This window comes from Stenella coeruleoalba, assembly GCF_951394435.1.
Source record: "Stenella coeruleoalba genome assembly, chromosome: 3".
Lineage (NCBI taxonomy): Eukaryota > Metazoa > Chordata > Mammalia > Artiodactyla > Delphinidae > Stenella > Stenella coeruleoalba.
Window position 1 is genome coordinate 44,178,067 of NC_137148.1, and position 22,442 is coordinate 44,200,508.

The following is a 22,442-nucleotide window of genomic DNA, read 5'->3' on the forward strand; positions in this document are numbered from 1 at the left end:
GGTTCTTGTTGTGTTGGTTTGTTTGGCTTTTTTGGCCGTACCACACGGCTTGCGGTATCTTAGTTCCCTAACCAGGGATTGAACTTGGGCCCTGGCAGTGAAAGCGCTGAGTCCTAACCACTGGACTGCCAAGGAATTGCCAGGTCCTTGTTCTTTAATCCTTTAGCATTACAGTAAATGACATACCATATAAGGTCGATAGTTTGAAGAGTTAGAAGTTCCAGATGGACTTCGAGAGTCCCTCCATGTCCCTAGGAGTCCTTGTTTAGTTTAGTTTTTGAGATAATGCAGTAGGAAGTTTGGTTTGTTTGACACAGGGCATCATCATATATATCTGTGCTACTCACCATCTCACAGAGTCGTATCTTAAGCTAATTTTAATTTAGTTTTTCTGCGATTTCTTTCTTTAATTCTTTTCTTCTAAACTCTCCAACTGTGAAACTGATGCTTTCAGAGTTTTTCTAAGGGAAGAAAGACATACGTCTCTGCCATAATTGTGAATATGCTCACTGTAACATGTTTGATTACACATTGACTGATTAAACTCTAGGAGTAATTTTTCATATTTTAGCAACTGTGGGTGTACTGAGAAAAGCTTTCAGTTAGCAAATATTATTTCTAGTACTATCTTCAGAAGCCAGGACTGAGTTGGATCCCCTGTGACTTACACAATGCCTTTTGTGTAGTTTGGATGGCCAGTAAATATTTGAATGAATTGGTATTATGAAAACAATTCCCCTTTTCATTAGTCATAACTTAAGTAGGAATTTAGAAATAGAGGGACTGTAGTTTCTTTCTAATTAGTAATAACTTTATGAGTGAGATAAAAAGAATGAAGGAATTAGGAAAATTCTCTTTTCAAAATGGAGAAGAGGAAAATATATTTTATATTTCAAGTCTTAAGAGCCATTAGGATGAAATTTGTAATTTAAAAAAAATAATGAAAAGTATGCTAGAATGTAGTTAATTTTGGCTGGGTCATAGTTAACCATTATAGGAAACTAGCTGAATTCATCTTTGTTACTTGACATTGCTCAATTCTTGCTATGATTTGTTTGATTGTTTTAGCTTTATTTCTCAAGCAGGAATATAGTTCATAATTATTTTAGTCAGGAAGTAGCTGTAACTTTTAAATATAATCAAGTTTGGAATATACGATTCTTTTGGTAGTTTAATTTTATGCTAAAATTTAAACTGTGTAACTATTGCTCGTGCTTTATTTATGCAGAATATCCCCCGAATCCTAAATCTAGAACTCAAAGGATGCTGGTCATTAAGAAAGGTAATACAAAAGACTTACAGCTATCTGGATTCCCAGTAGTAGGAAATCTTCAGTCACAGCCAGTTAAGAATGGGACTGGTCCAAGTGTTTATAAAGGCTTAGTCCCTAAACCTGCTGCTCCACCTACAAAAGTAAGTTCTAAGTTGTTAAACGTGCAAGTTTTAAGTTGATTATCAATTGAATTACTTTGACAAAAAAAATTTCACGTTGAAGTGTGGGGGTATTGGTGGGCTGCTGATTTCTAAGTGGAAAGCGTAGTTGGCCCACTGTGTGTCATTGATTTTAATTGTCTTGTAAGTGGCTTGTGTGTTTGTCCATGTATGTTTTATTATTTTAGTAGTCAGTAGTAAGTGAAATCTATAAATACTTGTTTTGCAAGATGTATCTGTGATATATTTACTTAATAATAATGTATAAAATGCTCTGTCCTTCGTGTTCAGTTTTAGGTTTTTTGAAACCAAGAAAACTCACTTGTGTTTTCTTGGTATTAGGCAAAAGAAACCTAACTTAAGGTTTATAAAACTTTGAAAAAACAGCAATGTAGTTAGATGTTTTATCTGAATACCAGGTTTTGATTTTATTTGTAAAAAAAGATGGAAGAGAACCATGTAGAAATGATTAAGGTATAATACAAAAATAATTGTTTTTATGAGCCACATTTAGTCATCTTTATGTGTTCAGTTTGTTTTCTCTCTCTTCTATATACTCTGTTTTAGATACACATTAACGTTTGTGTGTTTTTCTTTAGCCTACACAGTGGAAAAGCCAAACTAAAGAAAATAAAGTTGGGACTTCTTTCCCTCATGAGTCTACATATGGTGTTGGAAACTTTAATACTTTTAAATCAACTGCCAAGAATTTTAGTCCATCAACAACTTCAGTGAAAGAGGTATGGCATTTAAAATTACTCCTGAGTCGGGCTTCCCGGGTGGCGCAGTGGTTGAGAGTCCGCCTGCCGATGCAGGGGACACGGGTTCGTGCCCCGGTCCGGGAAGATCCCACATGCTGCGGAGCGCCTGGGCCCGTGAGCCATGGCCGCTGGGCCTGTGCATCCAGAGCCTGTGCTCCGCAACGGGAGAGGCCACAACAGTGAGAGGCCCGAGTACCGCAAAAAAAAAAAAAAAAAAAATTACTCCCGAGGAGCGAAATGTGTCTTAATCATGGTAATTTAATTAACAGTGAACAAAAGGCATAGATGCATTAAATGAATGCATTAAAATGAGATATTTTAGTTCTTTCAGAAAACTTGATTCAGATACTTCCCTCCGTTTGCTAACTTTTTTTGCAGTTTAAGTAGGGATAATTTTTAAAATTTCTAACAAAATTTCCAAATGTCCTAAAATGTAGAGAAAATCATACAGTGAAACACCCATATACTTATCAACCAGAAAAAGTAATTTTTAAGAGAAGAATTATGAAAACGGGTATTTTGACTTTCGACACAGAGTTATGCTATGCTGTCTGATTGAACCTTGACTAAAAATAAGGATTTTTATTATATAATCTTCTTTTGGGGATGATGGATACTAAGAGAGGGCAGAGAGGAGGAAGAAGAGGGAAAGGTGCATATTATTATTTTACTGACCTTGAAGTAGCTTACGTGTTTCTTTCTCATTTGGCCAGCTTTCTGAAACTTCTAGATCAGGGACTTCCCTGCCCAGTTCAGGGTCAAAAGACACTTGTGACTGTATTGTTATAACTGAGATTGGTCTGGGTACTATAGTGGAACATTATAACCCCTCATATACTAGTTCTCAATCATAGAATTTTAGAACTCTGATGGAAGGACAAGCATTCTCAGCTGGTCGGTTGTGGCTTAAATTCTGTAGACGTTATTGCCAACAGTTAAGCATTTTGGTTTATTCCCATGGCTTAAAATACCTGTGACACAGAATTCTAACATTCTCTTTTCTTTTGTACTCCACTGTCAAAATGGACTCCAGTACATGTTCTGTTACTGTCCCCTCCTCTTCCACAAAAGTTTTCCCTCGTAAAACACTATCTGATAAACTCAATGTGTACCTGTGTGTAAAGAATTATAATACGTATGGGAAGCTGTTACGAACCTTAGAACCTTAGAACTCTGTGGAACACAATTTTAAAAACTGCTTTTTTTTTTGAATTATAGAAATGTTTAAGCAGTTTCAGGATTCATTTTATAAAATAGTATTTAAAGTCCTAATTTAGAATCATAGTTCTTGGTATTATCAGACCTTAATTGTTTTGTAAAATTTTTATGTTTACTCATTCAGTAGGATAGATAAAAATGGCAGTCATAGTGGAAAACAGAGTTTAAAATAGAATTTAAAATCAATTTTGTATTGGGAAGAAGGTGAAATAGAAAGTTATGGTAGTTGTAAACTTTATATTGATATTAGTTCTCTGTCTACATTTATCAACATTTTTGATTTTTTTTCTTAGTGTAATCGCTCAAATTCCTCTTCACCTGTTGACAAACTTAATCAGCAGCCTCGTCTAACCAAATTGACACGTATGCGCACTGATAAGAAGAGTGAATTTTTGAAAGCATTGAAAAGGGACAGAGTAGAAGAGGAACATGAAGATGAAAGCCATGCGGGCTCAGAAAAGGTAATTGAACTTGCAGTGTAATTCTTGGTTTGACATTAGCATGTCATTGGAATAGGTGGGCCAATATTATTTATTTAGGACCTTTGAATATTTTCATATTTCTGAAAGCAAGGCTAGCTAGCTATTTGCGTAAATAATGAATTCATTTCTAAAATAGATTTTTCTTACTCTGTAGTTCCTGAGCAAAAATGAAATTAAAAAAATTCCTGTTCATGTTCGTGTTTTCCCCATCTTGCCTACCTTTATTTATCCTGTTAGTTTTCTCTTTATTGAATAGATGTGAATACATAGAGTCAGAAAGCTGTTGGTACCCTTCACAACTTAGTTTTACATCTTATGAAACTGTCTCCTAAATGATTATATAATCATTACAGTTGTTTTATCAATGAAAATCTAACCAGGATCTATTAAAGTTTTTTTTTAAACAATTCTATTCTCTAACTCATTTTTTTTAACCCTTCAAAAATCAGGATGACGACTCATTTAATTTGCATAACAGCAATAGTACTCACCAAGAAAGGGATATAAACCGAAACTTTGATGAAAATGAAATTCCACAAGAGAATGGCAATGCCTCGGTAATTTCCCAACAGATCATTCGGTCTTCAACCTTCCCACAAACTGATGTTCTTTCTAGTTCACTTGAAGCAGAACACAGGTTAGTGTTTTTGCGTTTGTCTCTACCCAGAATTTTGATTTTATTATAGAAAGTTGATTTATTTTTTAACAGCTTCATTGAGATATAATTTATATACTATAAATTTTTTACTCAATTCACTAATTTTTGGTGTATTTGTGTAACTGTCACCACAGTCTAATTTTAGAACATTTCTTTCACTCCAAAAAGAAACCCTGTGCTCATTTACAGTTACTCCTCATTGTTACTCTCTGTCCTTAGGTAACCACCAGTCTGCTTTCAGTAATACTTTATCAAGGTTCATCCATGGTGTATAGCATGTGTTTCTCTGAAAATTGAGTGATATTTCTTTTACATGGCTTCAAATTTTCTGTAATTTTTTTTTTTTTTTTGATTGCGGAATCTCAGTTCCCAAACCAGGGATCGAACCTGGGCCACAGTAGTGAAAGCCTGAATCCTAACCATTAGGCTACCAGTGAACTCCCTGTAAACTTTGATTCTTAAGTTACATACACATTTAAGTACTCATATTGCTTGATTTAACAACTTAGGCATCAGTGATACAGTTCTCAAGGATGACAGTTTTTTTGTTAAAAAATATATGAAATAGGCACATATATTACTGTTATTATCAAGTTTCAGTATGTCTTCAAGGTATTGAGGATAGCTTCAACATCAGAGGGGTAGTTGTTACCTTGTCTAAGCACCAAATGAATTAATAGAAATGAGTGCCAGAGAAATTCAAGGGAGTTTTGGGGTAGATAGCATTATGGTTTGAGTACCAGTCAGAGTTTTAATTGGGACCTAAATTAAATCTTAAAGGGTGAGACAGTACGGGCAAGGGTACTGGGTAGTCATTTTGGAATAAAAAGGGGCATGAAAGGATATTTAGAGTTGAACACATACCTAGTTTGTTTTAGGGTTAGTGAATAGAATATCTTGACAGGAGTGTGGAGTCCTTAATGGAATTAGAGATAAATTGAAAAGGCAGGGCCTTAGAGATCTATTCAAGCTCTTTCAATGCTTCAGATGAAGAAATAGCTCAGGGAAGTGAACAAATTAGCCTGTGTCTTATACCTGGTTTGTGGAGAGTAGGATTTGTGACCCAGTCTTCCACTTCTAGTCCTGTCCTTTTTCTAATGTAAGGAATTTGAATTTGTGGTCATGGTGTTAAGGTTAAGGAGTTTGTTCTTTAGGAAGTGGGAAGCCATTGAAAATATTTAGTGGAGGGTGGTAATTGTGAAAATGGTATCAGGGTGATTTGGTAATAATTTGAAAGAGAATGGGAAGAAATGCTAATGAAAAGGCAAAGTGCAGATCACTGTTGTGGTGTATTCCTAATTGTGGGGAATAGGGAAATACAGAGTTTTTGTTTTGAAAGCTATTCTAGAAACAGTTAACAGTTACAGCCCTTGGAGGGAAGTGGAAAGAGGAGAGAATGGACAGTTAGGAATACTTGTTTTTCATAAAATTTGAAATAATTTGTTCCATCTGCATTATTATTTAGTTATGATTCAGTTTTTAAAAGTGAAACAAGTAAAAGTAAGGATCTAGTGAAAGGTGTGAGATTGTTTTTACCAGTCTAGATCTGTAGACTCTGGACTGGGTGGCATTGAGAATGGAAGTGCCATTCCACAGGGAGGCCATAGGTTACAGTGAAGACAAAGCATTAAATGATTAAAAGAAATGTGAGAAATAGTAATTAACAGTGATGGTGACTACGACATTTTAGTTCAGAGGCAGCAGAGTTTGGTGCAATGTATACTAACTTAGGAGGCAAAAAACCAGAATTCTGCTTCTTTGTTTGCTGTCAAGTAGGCAAATTGTTTTTACTTAAGAGATCCTAGTTCTTCATCTGTAAAATATGGGTATAGTGTTACATTTTCTTTCCAGTCTCTGAGCACTTTTATGAGATTGTTTGAAAATGTGTAAAGGCTACAAAGTAGCCAATATGTGACAGGTTCAATTTGAAAGATGAGTTAGGTGTAAAAAGGAGTATGTTTAAGAGATGTAATTATGGAATCTTAAAAAAATATGGTTCTGAAGAACATAGGGGCAGGACAGGAATAAAGACAAAGACGTAGAGGATTGATTTGAGGACACAGGGAGGGAGAAGGATAAGCTGGGACGAAGTGAGAGAGTGGCACTGACATATATACACTACCAAATGTGAAATAGATAGCTAGTGGGAAGCAACCGCATAGCACAGGGAGACCAGCTCCGTGCTTTGTGACCACCTAGAGTGGTGGGATAGGAAGGGTGGGAGGGAGACGCAAGAGGGAGGGGATTTGGAGATATATGTATACGTACAGCTGATTCACTTTGTTATACAGCAGAAGCTAACACAACAATGTAAAGCAATTATACTCCAATAAAGATGTTTTAAAAAAAACAACAGTATAATCAGACTAGTACAAGATATGTGGCCATATAAGAAACAGAAGCTTTAAAGGCTCTAAGTCAAATGCAGCATGGCTACAGTATTCTTGTTTGCCCAACTAGAGAAAGTGGTTGATTCCCTGTTAATCTTTTTTTTTTTAACTGAAGTATAGTTGATTTACAATGTGTTAGTTTTTGGTGTACAGCAAACTGATGCAGATTCTTTTTCATTACAGTTTATTACAGGATACTGAATATAGTTCCCTGTGCTATACAGTAGGACCTTGTTGTTTATCTATTCTTTTTTAAAATTAATTAATTTTTGCCTGCATTGGGTCTTTGTTGCTGCATGCGGGCTTTTCTCTAGTTGCGGCGAGTGGGGGCTACTCTTCATTGCGGTGCGTGGGCTTCTCATTGCGGTGGCTTCTCTTGTTGCGGAGCACGGGCTCTAGGTGCACGGGCTTCAGTAGTTGCGGCACGTGGGCTCAGTAGTTGTGGTGCACCGGCTTAGTTGCTCCGCGGCATGTGGGATCTCCCCGGACCAGGGCTCGAATCCGTGTCCCCTGCATTGGCAGGCGGATTCTTAACCACTGCACCACCAGGGGAGTCCGTCTTCGCAAAACTTTTAATCTTTTGAGCGAAGAACTGTTACAGGTAGTTTTTATAGTCTTCCAGGGAGTTGAAGTTTTTTCCGTTAAGAGAATTTTGTAAAGACCAAAATAAATGGAAATCTGAAGCTGCAATGTCTGGTGAATATGGCTGATGAATCAGAACTTCCCAGCCAAGCTGTAACAGTTTTTGCCTGGTCAGCAAAGAAACACGTGGTCTTACGTTATCCTGATGGAAGATTATGCATTTTCTGTTGACTAATTCTGGATGCTTTTTGTCGAGTGCCGTTTTCAGTTGGTCTAATTGGGAGCAGTACTTGTTGGAATTAATCGTTTGGTTTTTCGGAAGGAGCTCATAATAGAGGACGCCCTTCCGATCCCACCAACTACACAACATCACCTTCTTCGGATGAAGACTGGCGTTTGGTGTGGTTGATGGTGGTTCATTTTGCTTGTCCGATCTCTTCCATTACACATTGCTGTACGGTATCTACTTTTCATCGCCCGTCACAATTTGTTTTAAAGACGGAATGTTTTCGTTGTTAATTATTAAGTAGAGAATCGCATGTGGAAATATGGTGAAGAGGGATTTTTTTCTTCCGCTTAACTTACGTGGAACCCAAACATCAAAGCGAGTAACATAACCACGCTGGTGCAAATGATTTCCAGCGCTTGATTTAGATATTTTGAGTATGTTGGCTATCTCCCGCATGGTATAACGTTGATTGTTCTCAGTGTCTCGATTTGATCGCTATTGACTTCAACTGGTCTACTTCACCATGGAGCATCGTCCAGCGAGAAATCTCCAGTACGACACTTCTCAAACCTCTTTTGACACGTTTGATCAGTCACAGCACCTTCTCCATACACTGCACAAATCTTTTTGTGCTTTTCAGTTGCGTTTTTATCTTTCGTGAAATAATACAGCATAATATGCCACACATGTTCTTTGTTCCATCTTCACTGTGAAAATGGCTACACAAAAATTCACCAATTTTGATAAGCTTTTTTTAAAATGCATGTTGAATATGACAGCTGTTACAATACAGTCTAACAAAATTGTTTCAAAAGAAGTTAAAGACAACTAAGCGCTACTAGAGCCATCTTATAGAAAAAAAACCGAACGAACCTTTTGGCTAACCCAATAAAATGGATCATGTTTTCTTGCTCACAGTGTAAAAGGAATTATCTTACTTGGGTTAAGTTCTAAATTAAATTTATTCTTTCCCCCCTTTCCAGATTGTTAAAGGAGATGGGCTGGCAAGAAGACAGTGAAAATGATGAAACATGTGCTCCCTTAACTGAGGATGAAATGAGAGAGTTCCAGGTTATTAGTGAACAGGTAAGAAGAGCTGAATCATATAAGTTTACTTTAAAAATTGCCCTTCCTTAATCAGAACAACATATAACTAAGCATTTTGGGGGGGTGGGGAGAAAGAAAGTTTTACAGTTTTATTTAGGAATTTGTTAAACATCACACTGTAGGTCAGATTTGCCTTTCTTTTAAATAGGTCTGCAATGCTGACTTCTTTAAATCCATGGATCTGCAGTGCTTAGGAATTAGTGTAAAGAATATGTCTGATTTGTCACTTTTCAGGTATTTAAAAAATGACTTGGGGATAAGAAGTAGCAGCAGTAGCTTTGCCAAATGTAGCTTCATTTTTTTATCCTTTGCACAGGAATATTTTATATTCTAGAACATCTTTTTTTTAATGTCTTAATAGTTGCCGTTTTGAAAGAGTATTCCTTAGAAAATGTACAGTAGAGTGTCAGGGAGTTGAGATTTTTCTTTTTCAAATCCATTATAGTTTTTTAAAATAGTTCTGGTCATGCAGAAGTGATTTTCTATACGGAGATATTATAATTTCTATTATAATCTTCAAAACACTTCTTAAATGTTTTGAATGAAATCTTTGAGGAAATTAGTTACATTTACTTCATAATAAAATAGACTTCATCGTCCTAATTAAAAATTTGTGGCAAAATACGCATAACGTAAAATTTATGATTTCAACTATTTTTAAGTGTACAGTTTTTTGGCATTAAGGTATCCTTTTTTTAAGACACAGTCCATTATATGTGTATGTACCACATTTTGTTCATTCATTGATGGACACTTGGATTGCTTCCACCTTTGGCTATTATAAATAATGCTGCTGTGAACATGGGTGTATAGGTATCTGTATCTATCTATATCTATCTATCTATAGATAGATACCTATACACCCATGTTCACAGCAGCTTTTATATCTATAGATAGATAGGTAGTCTATAGATAGCTGTAGACTCTATCGATATCTGTAGAGTCCCTGTTTTTAATTCTTTCAGGTATTTACCCAGAAGTAGAATTGCTGCATCATATGGTTATCTATTATTAACTTTTTGAAAAGCTGTCCTACTGTTTTTCTGTAGTAGCCACACCATTTTACATTCCCACCAGTGGTGCTCTCTTCCCTCTCATTTCTCATATTTTTTTCCCAACACCATTTGTTGAAAAAGACTGTGCTTTCTGTATTGAATGGTCTTGGCACCCTTGTTAAAAATCATTTGTATATGCAGGGGTTTGTTTCTGGGCTTGCTATTCATTGGTCTTCAGTTCTGTTTTTGTGGTGGGGTTTTTTCCCCTATAAATTTATTTATTTATTTTTAATTTTGGCTGTGTTGGGTCTTCGTTGCTTCACATAGGCTTTCTCTAGTTTCAGTGAGCGGGGTTACTCTTCGTTGTGGTGCACGGGCTTCTCATTGCGGTGGCTTCTCTTGTGGAGCACGGGTTCTAGGCATGCGGACTTCAGTAGTTGCAGCACATGGGCTCAGTAGTTGTGGCTCACTGGCTCTAGAGTGCAGGCTCAGTAGTTGCGGTGCACAAGTTTAGTTGCTCCATGGCATGTGGGATCTTTCCTGACCAAGGCTTGAACCCGTGTCCCCTGCATTGGCAGGCAGATTCTCAACCACTGTGCTACCAGGGAAGTCCCTTCAGTTCTGTTTTTATGCCAGTGCCACATTGTTTGGATTGCTGTAGCTCTGTAATATGGTTTTTTTGGGTTTGTTTTTTGTTTTAAAGGATGGAGGAGGCTATGTTTAGTGTTGAGTTCAGCTAAATTCAGGACCCTGGGAAAGCCAGGACCTTTTTCTTTTTTTTTTTTTTAAATAAATTTATTTATTTTTGCCTGCATTGGGTCTTGTTGCTGCGCGTGGGCTTTCTCTAGTTGTGGCTAGAGGGGGCTACTCTTTGGTGGGGTGCGCTGGCTTCTCACTGCGGTGGCTTCTTTTGTTGTGGAGCATGGGCTCTAGGTGTGCTGGCTTCAGTAGTTGTGGTGCGTGGGTTCAGCAGTTGTGGCTTGCAGGCTCTAAAGCGCAGGCTCAGTTGTGGCGCACGGGCTTAGTTGCTCTGCGGCATGTGGGATCTTCCCAGACCAGGGCTCAAACCCGTGTCCCCTGCATTGGCAGGCGGATTCTTAACCACTGTGCCACCAGGGAAGTTCTGTAATATGTTTTGAAATCAGCAAGTATGAAACTTCCAACTTTGCTCTTCTTTTCAAAAGAGTGTTTTGGCTATTCTGTAATCCCTTGAGCTTTTAGAAGAGTTTTAGGATGGGTTTCTCTGTTTCCGCAAAAAAATACCTGTGAGATTTGATAGGGATTACATTGAATCTGTAGATTGTTTGTGGTAATATTTGCATCTTAACAATGCTAAGTCTTCTAATCCGTGAGTATGGGATGTTTGTTAATGTATTTTAAATGTCTTTCAGCAGTGTTTTGTAGTTGTCAGTGTAGAAGTCTTTTACCTCCTTGGTTAAGTTTATTCCTTATAATTAAGAATAAGTATTTTTTCTTTTTAATGCTATTATAAATAAAATTGTTTTCTTTTTTTAAGAATTGTTTTCTTAATTTACTTTTTGGATTGTTCATTGTTACAGAAATGCAGCTGATTTTTATGTATTGGTTTTATGTCCTGCAACTTTGCTACGTGTGTTAGTTCTCACAGGTTTTTAAATAGAATTTTTAGGTTTTTTACATATAAGATCATGTTGTCTGTAAACAGATAATTTTACTTCTTTTCCACTTTCATATTTCTTCCTTCCCAGTTAATGTAAATTTTTTATTCAGAAGTTAGTGAACCATGTTATTTTTCACAAGCTGATGATGGGTAATACTTCTGAAGGATTTTTTTTGTTATGTTTATTATATTGTCCAATTTACAAACAAGAAATTCACATTAGGTGTGCAGTTGGGTGAGTTTTGACAAATGTGTATAGCTGTATGACTATGATCCCCAAAAGTTCCACATTGTCCCTCTTTGCATTTAGTTCTTTCACTCCCAGCTCCAGCCCCTGGCAGACACTGATTATTTGCTTTCTGTCCCTATAGTTTTGCCTTTCCACAATTTTTTTTCCTGGATACCTTTTTTTTTACATTAATTTTTATTTGAGTATAGTTGATTTACAGTGTTGTGTTAGTTTCTGCTGTACAGCAAAGTGAATCAGCTATACATACACATATATCCACTCTTTTTTAGATTCTTTTCCCATATAGGTCATTACAGAATATTGAGAAGAGTTCCCTGTGCTATACAGTAGGTCATTATTAGTTATCTATTTTATATATAGTAGTGTGTATATGTCAATCCCAATCTCCCAAGTTACACAGTGTTTTACTAATTGAACCATATATTGTTATAGTCCTGGATCTGATTGCTTTCATGCTTTTGAAACTCACCCATGTTTCGTGAGTAGTAGCCCATTGTGTGGGTTTGCCATTTTGTGTATCTCTTTGAAGGATTTGTTTTGAATCTGAAGAAAGGCATCAAGAAAAACCACTTAATATCATTACCATAAGGTAGTAGTCAAGGAAAACATAATATTGCCTGACCAAGATAATTGGCTTTAAAACCCTGTTATGACTGGGGCAGGTAGATAAAACCCTATTGATAATAAAATAATTAACTGATATAAAAAATTTGTGCATACTGTGGGTTGGAGAGCAATGGCCTGTAAGTATAATGTCCATTTTTTAAAAAACTAAAGATAAAGACATGGGTATATTTATGTTAATGATGACATGTCATTTGACATTTAGATGCCTAAAAAACCATTGGGGCCTGATGCTGTTTATAAAAGTATTCATATTGTATCTGGTAACAGTTGAGAATCTGAGTTTAATCTGAGTTTTATTCTTCTCAAATTCTGCAAACATTTAAGTGTTCACTATGCCCAAGATTTTAGAGTTTATAGAGATGAGCTCCTTCATAGTGCTGCAGTTTAATGAAGATAGGTAGATTCCCACATAAAGCAGAATGTGGTATAGCAGTTTTCAAAATATTTAAGGTGAGGACAGGAGAGAGAGAGAGTGTCATGCAAATTCATCAAATGTTTCTTGAGGTCCTATTCTAGAGTGCTGGGAAAACAAAAATTTTTGCCCACGTAGAATTTACATTAATTAATTAATCTAGAGGTAAGCGCCAGTTGCAGTGATCTGGAAAAGCATAACTGAGTTGGGTTTGAATTGGCCTTTGTCAGGTAAGATGAGGGAATGACATTCCTGGTATAGGGAGTGAACAAAGGCAAAAGTAAGAGTTCAGGGTATGCTGGGGTTCAGAGTGGCTGGAGCATGGGGTAGAAAGATTTTAATGAAAGATCTTGATAACAGTAATAAGTAGGGTGAGTCTAAGTCCTAGTTTGCCTTGGAGAGTCCCAGTTTATGCATGTTAATCCCACTGTATTTATTAATGGCACATGTTTACTCATTCTCAAAAGTACCCTAGTTTGAATGATAAATTAACGTGGCCTCCCTAATTGTGAGTAACGTCATGTGAGCTCTTAATGCCCTCTAGGTAATTGTGCTAAGTGCATTTTTGTAGTATTTGTATGAAGTCGGTAATATCATTAGTCCTGCTGTGTAGACGACACAACTTAATTGGCTCATAGTGGTTGGGTAACTTTCTCTAGGTCTGTACAGTGTATATCATTAGTGGAGTTGGAAGTTGAGCCCAAGTCTGGCTGACTTCATAGCCTGTGCCTATAACTGTGATATAAGGTTGAAAAAACACATTGTGGTCATATTAAGGTTTTTGTATGCCATGTCAGGAGTATAGATTGTGTTTTATTATAGGAAACCTTTTGAGGTATTTTTAGGTATGTGAAACCATTTGTACATGTGGAAGTACAGGTATAGTGTAAGGTATATTGGAAGTGTAATTGTGAAGACTAGGATCAGGATGGTTAGTTGGGAATATATTGTAATAATTAGGGAAGGGGTAAATGAGGGCCTGAAGTAGAGAAATGACAGTAAAATGTGGTCTTGATGAGACTGAGATCTGAAATAGAATCAGCAGGATTTTGAAATTTCAACTTATGAACTGATAATTATATCATTATTATAGACAGGAATGGAGGAGGAGGAGCTGGTTTTAGCAGACTGTATATATATATATACACACACATATGTATGTATATGTGTAATTCTATGCATTTTACATAAATACATGTATATGTAAAATAGACGTGTGTGTGTGTGTGTGCGTGTGTATTTCCCCCCCACGCACCCCCACCCCCTGGGTGGGGGGAGGGTTCAGGCATTTAGAGAAATCAGAGATAAAGATCAGATTTGGTTTTTATCATAATTGTCCACAGTTGATTTTAAGCTGTGGAAAGATTAGGTGGCACTGGGTGATAAATCATGTGAAGCAAGGATAGAACTTTGAGGGATTAGAAAGGTGTACCTTTAAGAGAGAGATGAGGCGTATTTGTAACCATCACAGTGTCTGAGAACGGCAGAGACTGAGAACACTGAGAACATGGCTTTTGTTTTTCTTAGTAAAGTTGGTGGTGAGGTCATTTGTTCAAAGTAAAGGGAGGTAGCTAAATAGGGAGGGAAAAAGGAAAATTGAGAGCTAATAAGACTCTAGACTTGTTATTTCTAGTTATCAAGGTCTGTAGCAAAATTAGCTGTGATGTAAGTTGCCCTTTGGGTTTGGATCTTACCCTATCCTTATGACTTAAAAAAGCCCTCTAGACTATGATACCTATAGATAGTTCCAAATATTAACTTATTATATAACTGGATTTGGTCTTACAGAAATTTGTATTTCTCATTTTGATAAAACTTACCAGAGTCTCAGACATTTTTCTTACTTATACCATACTTACCATACTAACCCTTCAGTTCTGATTTTCAGAAATAACTTATTATTTTTTTCAATATCTTAATCTCTGTGGTTAAGCAAAGGCCTCTGTTTGATTTTGTTACCTTGTACTTACCTTATTTGAATACTCATTACTTACTGGAGTACTTTGTATTCTGGTTATTCTGCAGAGTATGAGTAAAGCAGATTGTGGGGTATGTTAATAGCCTAGTTAGGTCAGAATAATAAAAATAACAGCTGTAGCTTAATGGTTGCTGATTATATTGTAGGCAGTGCCTGAAGATACTTATTACAGTTCTCATTAAGGAAATGAAAATTTGGGAAGGTTAATTCCTTAACAAGTGACAGACTTAGAATTCACACATACCCTGTCTGGATCCAGAATCTTTTCACTAGACTAGTACTATACACCATATACATATATACATATACATATACATATATATATATATATATATATATATATATTTTTTTTTTTTTTTTTTAATAGTGGTTTGGTAAGTTATAAATGCAGTTCTCCCAAAGGTAGTGATTTATTCATAGGAAATACTTTGTTATATTGGTTGGATCAATTACCTATATCTAACTAGTTTTTCAAAAATGATATCATAATCTATGGAGTTTTATTACCTTTATTGCATTCATGGGTACATTTGATTATTAGAGCATTCTTAATTTGTAGTAACTCTTGGAGGATAGTTTATTTATTCCATTTATTTTTGTTGACATTTTAGTTACAGAAGAACGGTCTGAGGAAAAATGGTATTTTGAAAAATGGCCTGATCTGTGACTTCAAGTTTGGACCCTGGAAAAACAGCACTTTCAAACCCACTATTGAGAATGATGACACAGAGACAAGTAGCAGTGACACATCAGATGACGACGATGTGTGAAGGATTTCCTAACAGCTTTAGAAATTTTAGTGTGATACATCTCTCATACAGTTTGGGGTGAATTGTAAAAATGAAGAACTATAATTTATGTAGTAAAATACCCCATTAGAAGATGATTTTTTTGGGGAACTTCAATATGAAGAAAACCAAGAATGTTGTGTTGGGCTGTGTTGAACATTATTTCTTTGTTAAATGAATGTTGTAGAAATGAGGACTTTGGTTGATCCAACATTGACTTTCTTCATCACTGCAGCATTTCTCTGACTAGCAATGTGACGATGTAACAAATGAGATTTTCTCATTTAATAATAAAAAAATTGTGTAATGTTTTGCAAAGCTTCTGTCTTAAAATGTCCAGGTCTTAAGAAAAAAGGCAGCTTACACTGTTTTGCTTGCAGAGTCATATCTTTTTCGTACAGTGGAAATCCTCAAGTCCACTTTGTGCGGCTCCCCCCACTCTCACCCCTCCCCCTTGCAAAAAAAGGACAATGTAGCATGTTGGCTAAAACTGGAGCAAAGTGCACTAAAACATTAATTTCCTGAACTCAACTATTGTACTAGTCACCTTTTAAAACATAAATTGCTCTTTAGCCATTTGTAGTTCAGTAAATGTTACAGCAAAGACTTGCCACATTTTCTTCCAAATTTTAAGAGGTGATTTTCAAGAGCTTTATTTGGGTATGTTGTCAGACCAGGATTTTCAGAGTTGATGGAAAAGAGTCTTGTGGGAAAACTTATTTTGATAAATTATTACACATGCAGAAAAACTGATCACACTGACTGGATCTGTCCACAACATGAAAAATAAACTGGATTTTCAGAATATTGTCGTTCTCTGTAGTGTTAAAGGTATTGGTCTGTAAACATAATGTGGTTTATTCACTTATTAAAACAAAGTTAAACTTTATTAAAGATGGTGATTACCTTTTGAGTTTAGAGAAAGCAAGCTATGGAAAATAGCTTTTTTATTATCAATTGCTTAACAAGTTTATTAAATGAATGTTAACCACTTTATTTTTCATTTGCACATTAATTTTAGAATCATTTCTGTTTACTGCTCACTGGAAGAGTAATTTTGCTCTTTTTTTTTGTATTTTTGATTTTTCTGATTTTGTTTATCCACATTTACTTTAGCTTCCTCCATCCCACTCCCATGTTTAAATATATTCTGATTGTAAAGAGCATAATCTTAGAGCAAAAATGTTTTCGGTTTTATGTCTGATTGAGGTAATCCTCAAGATTTTTAAATTGTGTTTTCTCAGAAGGCTTCAGTGTTTTTGCTGTTTCCCTTTCAGTAATCCTACCCAAGTTTCCCAGCTTCCACCAGAAGCCAGATTTTTTTGGTTTACACTGAGACTGGTGGTGTTGGGGAAATTTAAATAAAACACAATTTCAACCCCACAAAACTTATGGAGGGTGGCTTAGAGTGGTAACAAAGTATTAAATATGTCTTAAAGTTATCATTTAAAATCAGCTTTTATTATACAATATGCCGCAGTCAGTCCAGTCACTTAAAGTAAAATGTAGCATTAGCCACAAGAGAACCTGAAAGTATGCTTTCACAAAGCGCTGTCAGTATCATATATTGAATGTTTTGGGGACTCTTAGATTTCACTATTTCGTTTATGGGTTAATAAAATCTATCAGATGCAAATTGTATTTGCTAACACAAGCTAGAAGGGATCTGAGAAAAGTGGTTTACATTTGATCTAATTTAATGTGTGTTCTAAATAGCTTTCAGAAAATATTCTGGAATTTTTAATTTTTTGGCATTTTCTGCTTTCTATTCAGATAATTGTTTTTCTTTTTTGCCTTAACTCTTTATCAGCAGTTATTACTTGTTTACTGTGCATTCACACATTGTCATTGAATGTGTTTAGTGTGGCAAGACACAACAGTGTGATTATGTGTTACATTATAGCCTTAACTAGTTTGGCTACTGAGTGGGTGGAGGCATACAAATGTATTTTGATAGAATGGTTAAAGCTTAGCATAATTTTAAGTTGCTGTTGAAATGCGGGCAGCTGGTAGAGTTTGAACTGTATTGTTTGAAAGGGAGCCCACAAGTAGTATAGAAACTAGTTACATTGTACATCTAGTGTGAAATTGCCAAACCCAGGACATAGAGGCCTGAAAAAAAAATTTACTACTTTTAATTGCTTCAAACTCAGTTTCTCTGCAGCAAATTCTTTTTTACAACCACTTTATTGGGGTATAAATTGGCATAAACTACATACTTAAAGCATATAATTTGATAACCTTTGACTTGTGAAACTATTGCTGCAGCTAAGGGTAGTGAATATATGTCAGGCTGAAAAGCTTTTTAGTGTTTCCTCCTTTGTGATCCTTCCTTTTTACTACTCTCCTGTCTTCCCAGCCTTTTTTTTTTTCTTTTTTTTAATGAGCAAAATTCTTATGGTAATGGGTTTAAAATAGCATTTCCAAAATTGTATCTTGTTTTATATTAAGGGTTAGAATAACTTATTTCCATAAATAATTTTTATTAAAGTTAAAATGTAGAAGTGTTAATCTAAAAATAATCAGATCGACTTGATAATATTAGGTTTACCTTAATTACAGTTCAGTATGTTGAAGGGCTTGGTATCTAAACATTTTTAGTTCCTTTTGCTAGTGTTTATATGTAATGATGTTAGAACATGATTATATAAACATTTTAAACTTATTTAGGAAGAAGTTTAAATAATAATGTCTTAAATAACTTATTGACCCTCCCCAAAATATAATTGACCTTAACCTGACATCAGATTCTACTGGGATGATCCATAATCTTTTACTCCAAAAGTTGGTGAAAGATGTTTTATTAAAATGTGCTTTTATTAGAATTCAGATACTTGGATTAGAAAAGGCACTTGTGAAATTTTTCTTCGAAGTGAGATTTTTATTTTGGCTTATAAACTTAGGAATATATTGCTAGGCTTTTAAATAATAGAGTATCACCAATTGTGAGAGGTGGATATTGTGACTTTTCTTTTGCACAGTCGTGTTTCTGGAGGTTATAATCCTTACTTCGCTGTTGAGGAATGAGTGAGCAGAGCATTTCAAGCAATAGTAAAATCCCTAAAACCTCCAAGTGCTGCAGAGAAGTTTTGATCCTACTTTGTTATTTAATGTTAATTTCCTGCCTTAGGGCTGAATGCTAGAATTTAGAAAAATGATGGCGCTCCCAAGAGAGCTTTGATTATTTTAATATATAATTCTGGGTGCTATCTAACACATGGACCTGAAAAGTTAGTAGTTAAGGGCTTGAGAATATGTGTAATTGAGTCATCACCTACTTTAAAAGGTTTTATAATTGAAGTTCTCTTGTATACTTGTGAGGCATAACTTGTGCAGTTAATCATTTGCTGACATTTAACTTATCCTGTACGTTTCACTCTACCTTATCCATTTGTAATATTTGTTTTGTAGAAACCTAATCTGAAACAGTGATTGAAATTTGTGTCACATCATTAGGTGTGTTAGGACATTACTGTAGCATGTTTAATGCAGCAATGTCGTAACTCTTGGTATACATAAGACTCCATGTTGTAGTAGTTTCCAAATTTGCACATTGATGTCATTAGCTTAAAAAAATGGTGATTCTAATGTATTTTTTTTTATAAATTTATTTTTGGCTGTGTTGGGTCTTCGTTGCTGCGCGTGGGCTTTCGCTAGTTGTGGAGAGAGACGGCTACTCTTCGTTGTGGTGCATGGACTTCTCATTGCTGTGATTTATTGTTGCGGAGCACGGGCTCTTGGCGCGTGGGCTTCAGTAGTTGCAGCGCGCAGGCTCAGTAGTTGTGGTTCATGGGCTCTAGAGTACAGGCTCAGTAGTTGTGGCGCACGGGCTTAGTTGCTCTGCGGCATGTGGGATCTTCCCGGACCAGGGCTCGAACCTGTGTCCCCTGCATTGGCAGGCAGATTCTCAGCCACTGTGCCAGCAGGGAAGCCCGATTCTAATGTATTGACATGCAGTGTGGTGGAAGTAGTTACACCTGGATTTGAATTCTGGTTTTGCCTTTTATGTGAGCTGTGATCTTAATCCAGGGAGTCAGCTTCTTGGGATGTTTATTCTGTACAGTTACTGTAAGGATGAAGAGAATCACTAACACTTGGTGTATATCCTGAGTACATAGTAGGTGTTCCATAAATTTTAGCTGTTTAATCACTACTGTTTAACACCATGTTATTCAACAGGAACTCCCAGTAGCATGTAGTACATATTTTAAAAAATTATGTTAGATTAAACAGGCAGAAACTGTTCTAAATGGTTGTGTATGGTGTGAAACATCTGGTTGAGTTCTCACAGTGAACTATAACTGAACTGTTTCATCTCCGCTTCATTTATTTGACATTATGCTCAGTTATGAACTAAGCTTGATAATTTGGTAAACCTCACCTTAAAGATAAAGTAAAATCAGTTTTCTGAAATGTAATCATCAAACTTTAGTGGTAAATCATATTCTTGTGAACTAATGACAAAGATGGGCTTCAGTGCTTTCAAACTTTTAAAAATAGATTTGCCTCCAACAATGACATCATTTCATGTGATTTGTGGAAATAGTTCAAAGCTGGGGTTTGACTTGCTAACTCCATTTCTCTTAAGGTTCCTTCCTTTTTCTGGGATGCTAAAGATGAACAGATAATGGGCTGGAGATCGTGATGAGAGGAATATGACTTTTTAAAAGCTGTTTACCCTTCTTAAATGGACACTAGATCATGGAATAAGCTCATTAGGTCTGGGTGACATTGATGACTTGAGAAAATTAGATTTAGGTATCAACTTTTGTGTTAAGAGGTTTGTGATTCTGTAATGACATTTTGTTTTTTAAATTAATTTTTATTGGAGTATTGTTGATTAACAATGTTGTGTTTCTGCTGTATAGCAAAGTGAATCAGTTATACGTATATCTACTGTTCTTTAGATTCTATTCCAATATAGGTTATTACAGAGTATTGAGTAGAGTTCCCTGTGCTATACATATACAGTAGGTTTTTATTATCTATTTTATATATAGTATGTATATGTCAATCCCAATCTCCCAGTTTATTCCTCCCAACAGCCCCCCCCCCCCCCCCCCGGTAACCATAAGTTTGTTTTCTACATCTGTGACTCTATTTCTATTTTGCAGATAGGTTCATTTGCACCATTTTTTTAGATTCCACATATAAGCAGTATCATATTTTTTACTTAACTCAGTATGACAATCTCTAGGTCCATCCATGTCGCTGCAGACGGCATTATTTCATCCTTTTCTATGGCTGAGTAATAATTCCATTGTATATATATACACAACATCTTTTTTTCTTTAAGATTTAATTTTTTATTTATTTTTGGCTGTGTTGGGTCTTAGTTGCTGCACGCGGGCTTTCTCTAGTTGCGGCAAGCGGGGGCTACTTTTAATTGCGGTGCGCGGACTTCTCCATGCAGTGGCTTCTCGTTGTGGAGTACAGGCTCTAGGCTTGCGGGCTTCAGTAGTTGTGGCGCTCGGGCTTAGTTGCTCTGCGGCATGTGGGATCATCCCGCACCAGGTATCGAACCCATGTTCCCTGCATTGGCAGGCGGATTCTTACCCGCTGCACCACCAGGGAAGTCCCTACCACATCTTTATCCATTCCTTTGCCGATATTTAGGTTGCTTCTGTGTCCTGGCTATTGTAAATAGTGCTGCAATGAACATTGGGGTACATGTATCTTTTTGAATTACGGTTTTCTTTGGATATATGCCCAGGAGTGGGATTCCTGGATCATGTGGTAACTCTAGTTTTTTAAGGAACCTCCATACTGTCCTCCATAGTGGTTGTACCGATTGACATTCCCACCAGCAGTGTAGGACGGTTCCCTTGTAATGACATTTTAGATATGAGAGTGCCTTTTCAGTAAGGAATTTGTTGTCAAATTCAGCCTTAATGCATCTTTAATGTGGTTTTCTTTAAAGACTGGAGAAATGGGCACTAGCAATTAACTGATACTTTTCTTCGGTTAGTCTGGATACTGTAATAGTAGTAGTTGCTTTATAAGAAGTTAATTTGGTGAGGTGAAAAAGTATTTTATTTGGAGTTAGTATTTCCCCTCAAATTTGAACTTAATGTCCTGACAATGTTTAGCATTTATTATTTTGGTGAAGTGAGTTGTAGAGTGAGTCATTTGGCAGAATGGATAAAACTTGGGTACTGAGAAGTAAGGCATATAGGGACCAATCTTTATGCCCAAAGAGAGGCATAGAGGCTTCATGCCACCTATTAAGATGTCTGTAATTTCCTTCTGGGAGATTTTTTTAAAATTGGGTGTTGGCAGACTTTCTATAAAGGGCATATGGTAAATATTTAGGCTATATAATCTGTTGCAGCTAGTCAAATCTGCCATTATAGCATGAAAGCAACCATAGACAATATGTAAATGATTGGATGTGTTCTGTTTCAATAAAACTAGGTATCTAGGGACAGTAGTTTGCTGATCCCTCTTCTAAGTCTTAAGGACCAGACCTTTGGAAACAAGTAAAAGTTGGGTTGTGGTATTTGATCTTTGCACCATTACCTGGATGATTTTTCAGTCTTGCAAAATACTTTTAAGAAAATATTTTTCCTGTTTTTGTAAAGATGATTGTAGTATTTATCCAGGATAAAATACATTGAATCCTGAATCACACTGAAAGAAATGCAGATTTATCAATGCAATACAAATAGAGACTTCTATTGAAAAAATGGGAAAACTTTAGTAAAACATGGAGAGTTTTAGAAGGACAAATTTTTTTATCCCCTAAAAGTGCAGTAATTTCTTTCTTGACTTCGTTACTCTGCCAGCATTCTGTACTTCATGTGTTCATAAACATAAAAAAATGTCTTTTCCATTCTTGATTTTGTCAACAGTAATATGATTCAGTTATTTTAAAGGAAGAGCCTTTAGGCAAAGC

At 36.0% G+C, this 22,442-nt stretch overlaps 1 protein-coding gene across 3 annotated transcripts in view; it reads left to right on the forward strand.

The window, feature by feature from the left end:
* GPBP1 (GC-rich promoter binding protein 1) overlaps positions 1 to 16,612 on the forward strand; it is a 72,690-nt gene extending 56,078 nt beyond the window's left edge. For 2 of the 3 annotated variants that reach the window (XM_079918556.1, XM_079918557.1), the window contains exons 8-13: positions 1,229 to 1,413; positions 2,031 to 2,171; positions 3,704 to 3,871; positions 4,342 to 4,529; positions 8,735 to 8,837; positions 15,371 to 16,612. In XM_079918556.1, coding sequence (XP_079774682.1) covers positions 1,229 to 1,413; positions 2,031 to 2,171; positions 3,704 to 3,871; positions 4,342 to 4,529; positions 8,735 to 8,837; positions 15,371 to 15,529 — 944 coding nt within the window. In that variant the 3' untranslated portion in view covers positions 15,530 to 16,612. The remainder of the gene's footprint in view (positions 1 to 1,228; positions 1,414 to 2,030; positions 2,172 to 3,703; positions 3,872 to 4,341; positions 4,530 to 8,734; positions 8,838 to 15,370) is intronic. The other variant, XM_079918558.1, reaches the window with a different exon arrangement.
* The last annotated feature ends 5,830 nt before the right edge of the window (positions 16,613 to 22,442 follow it).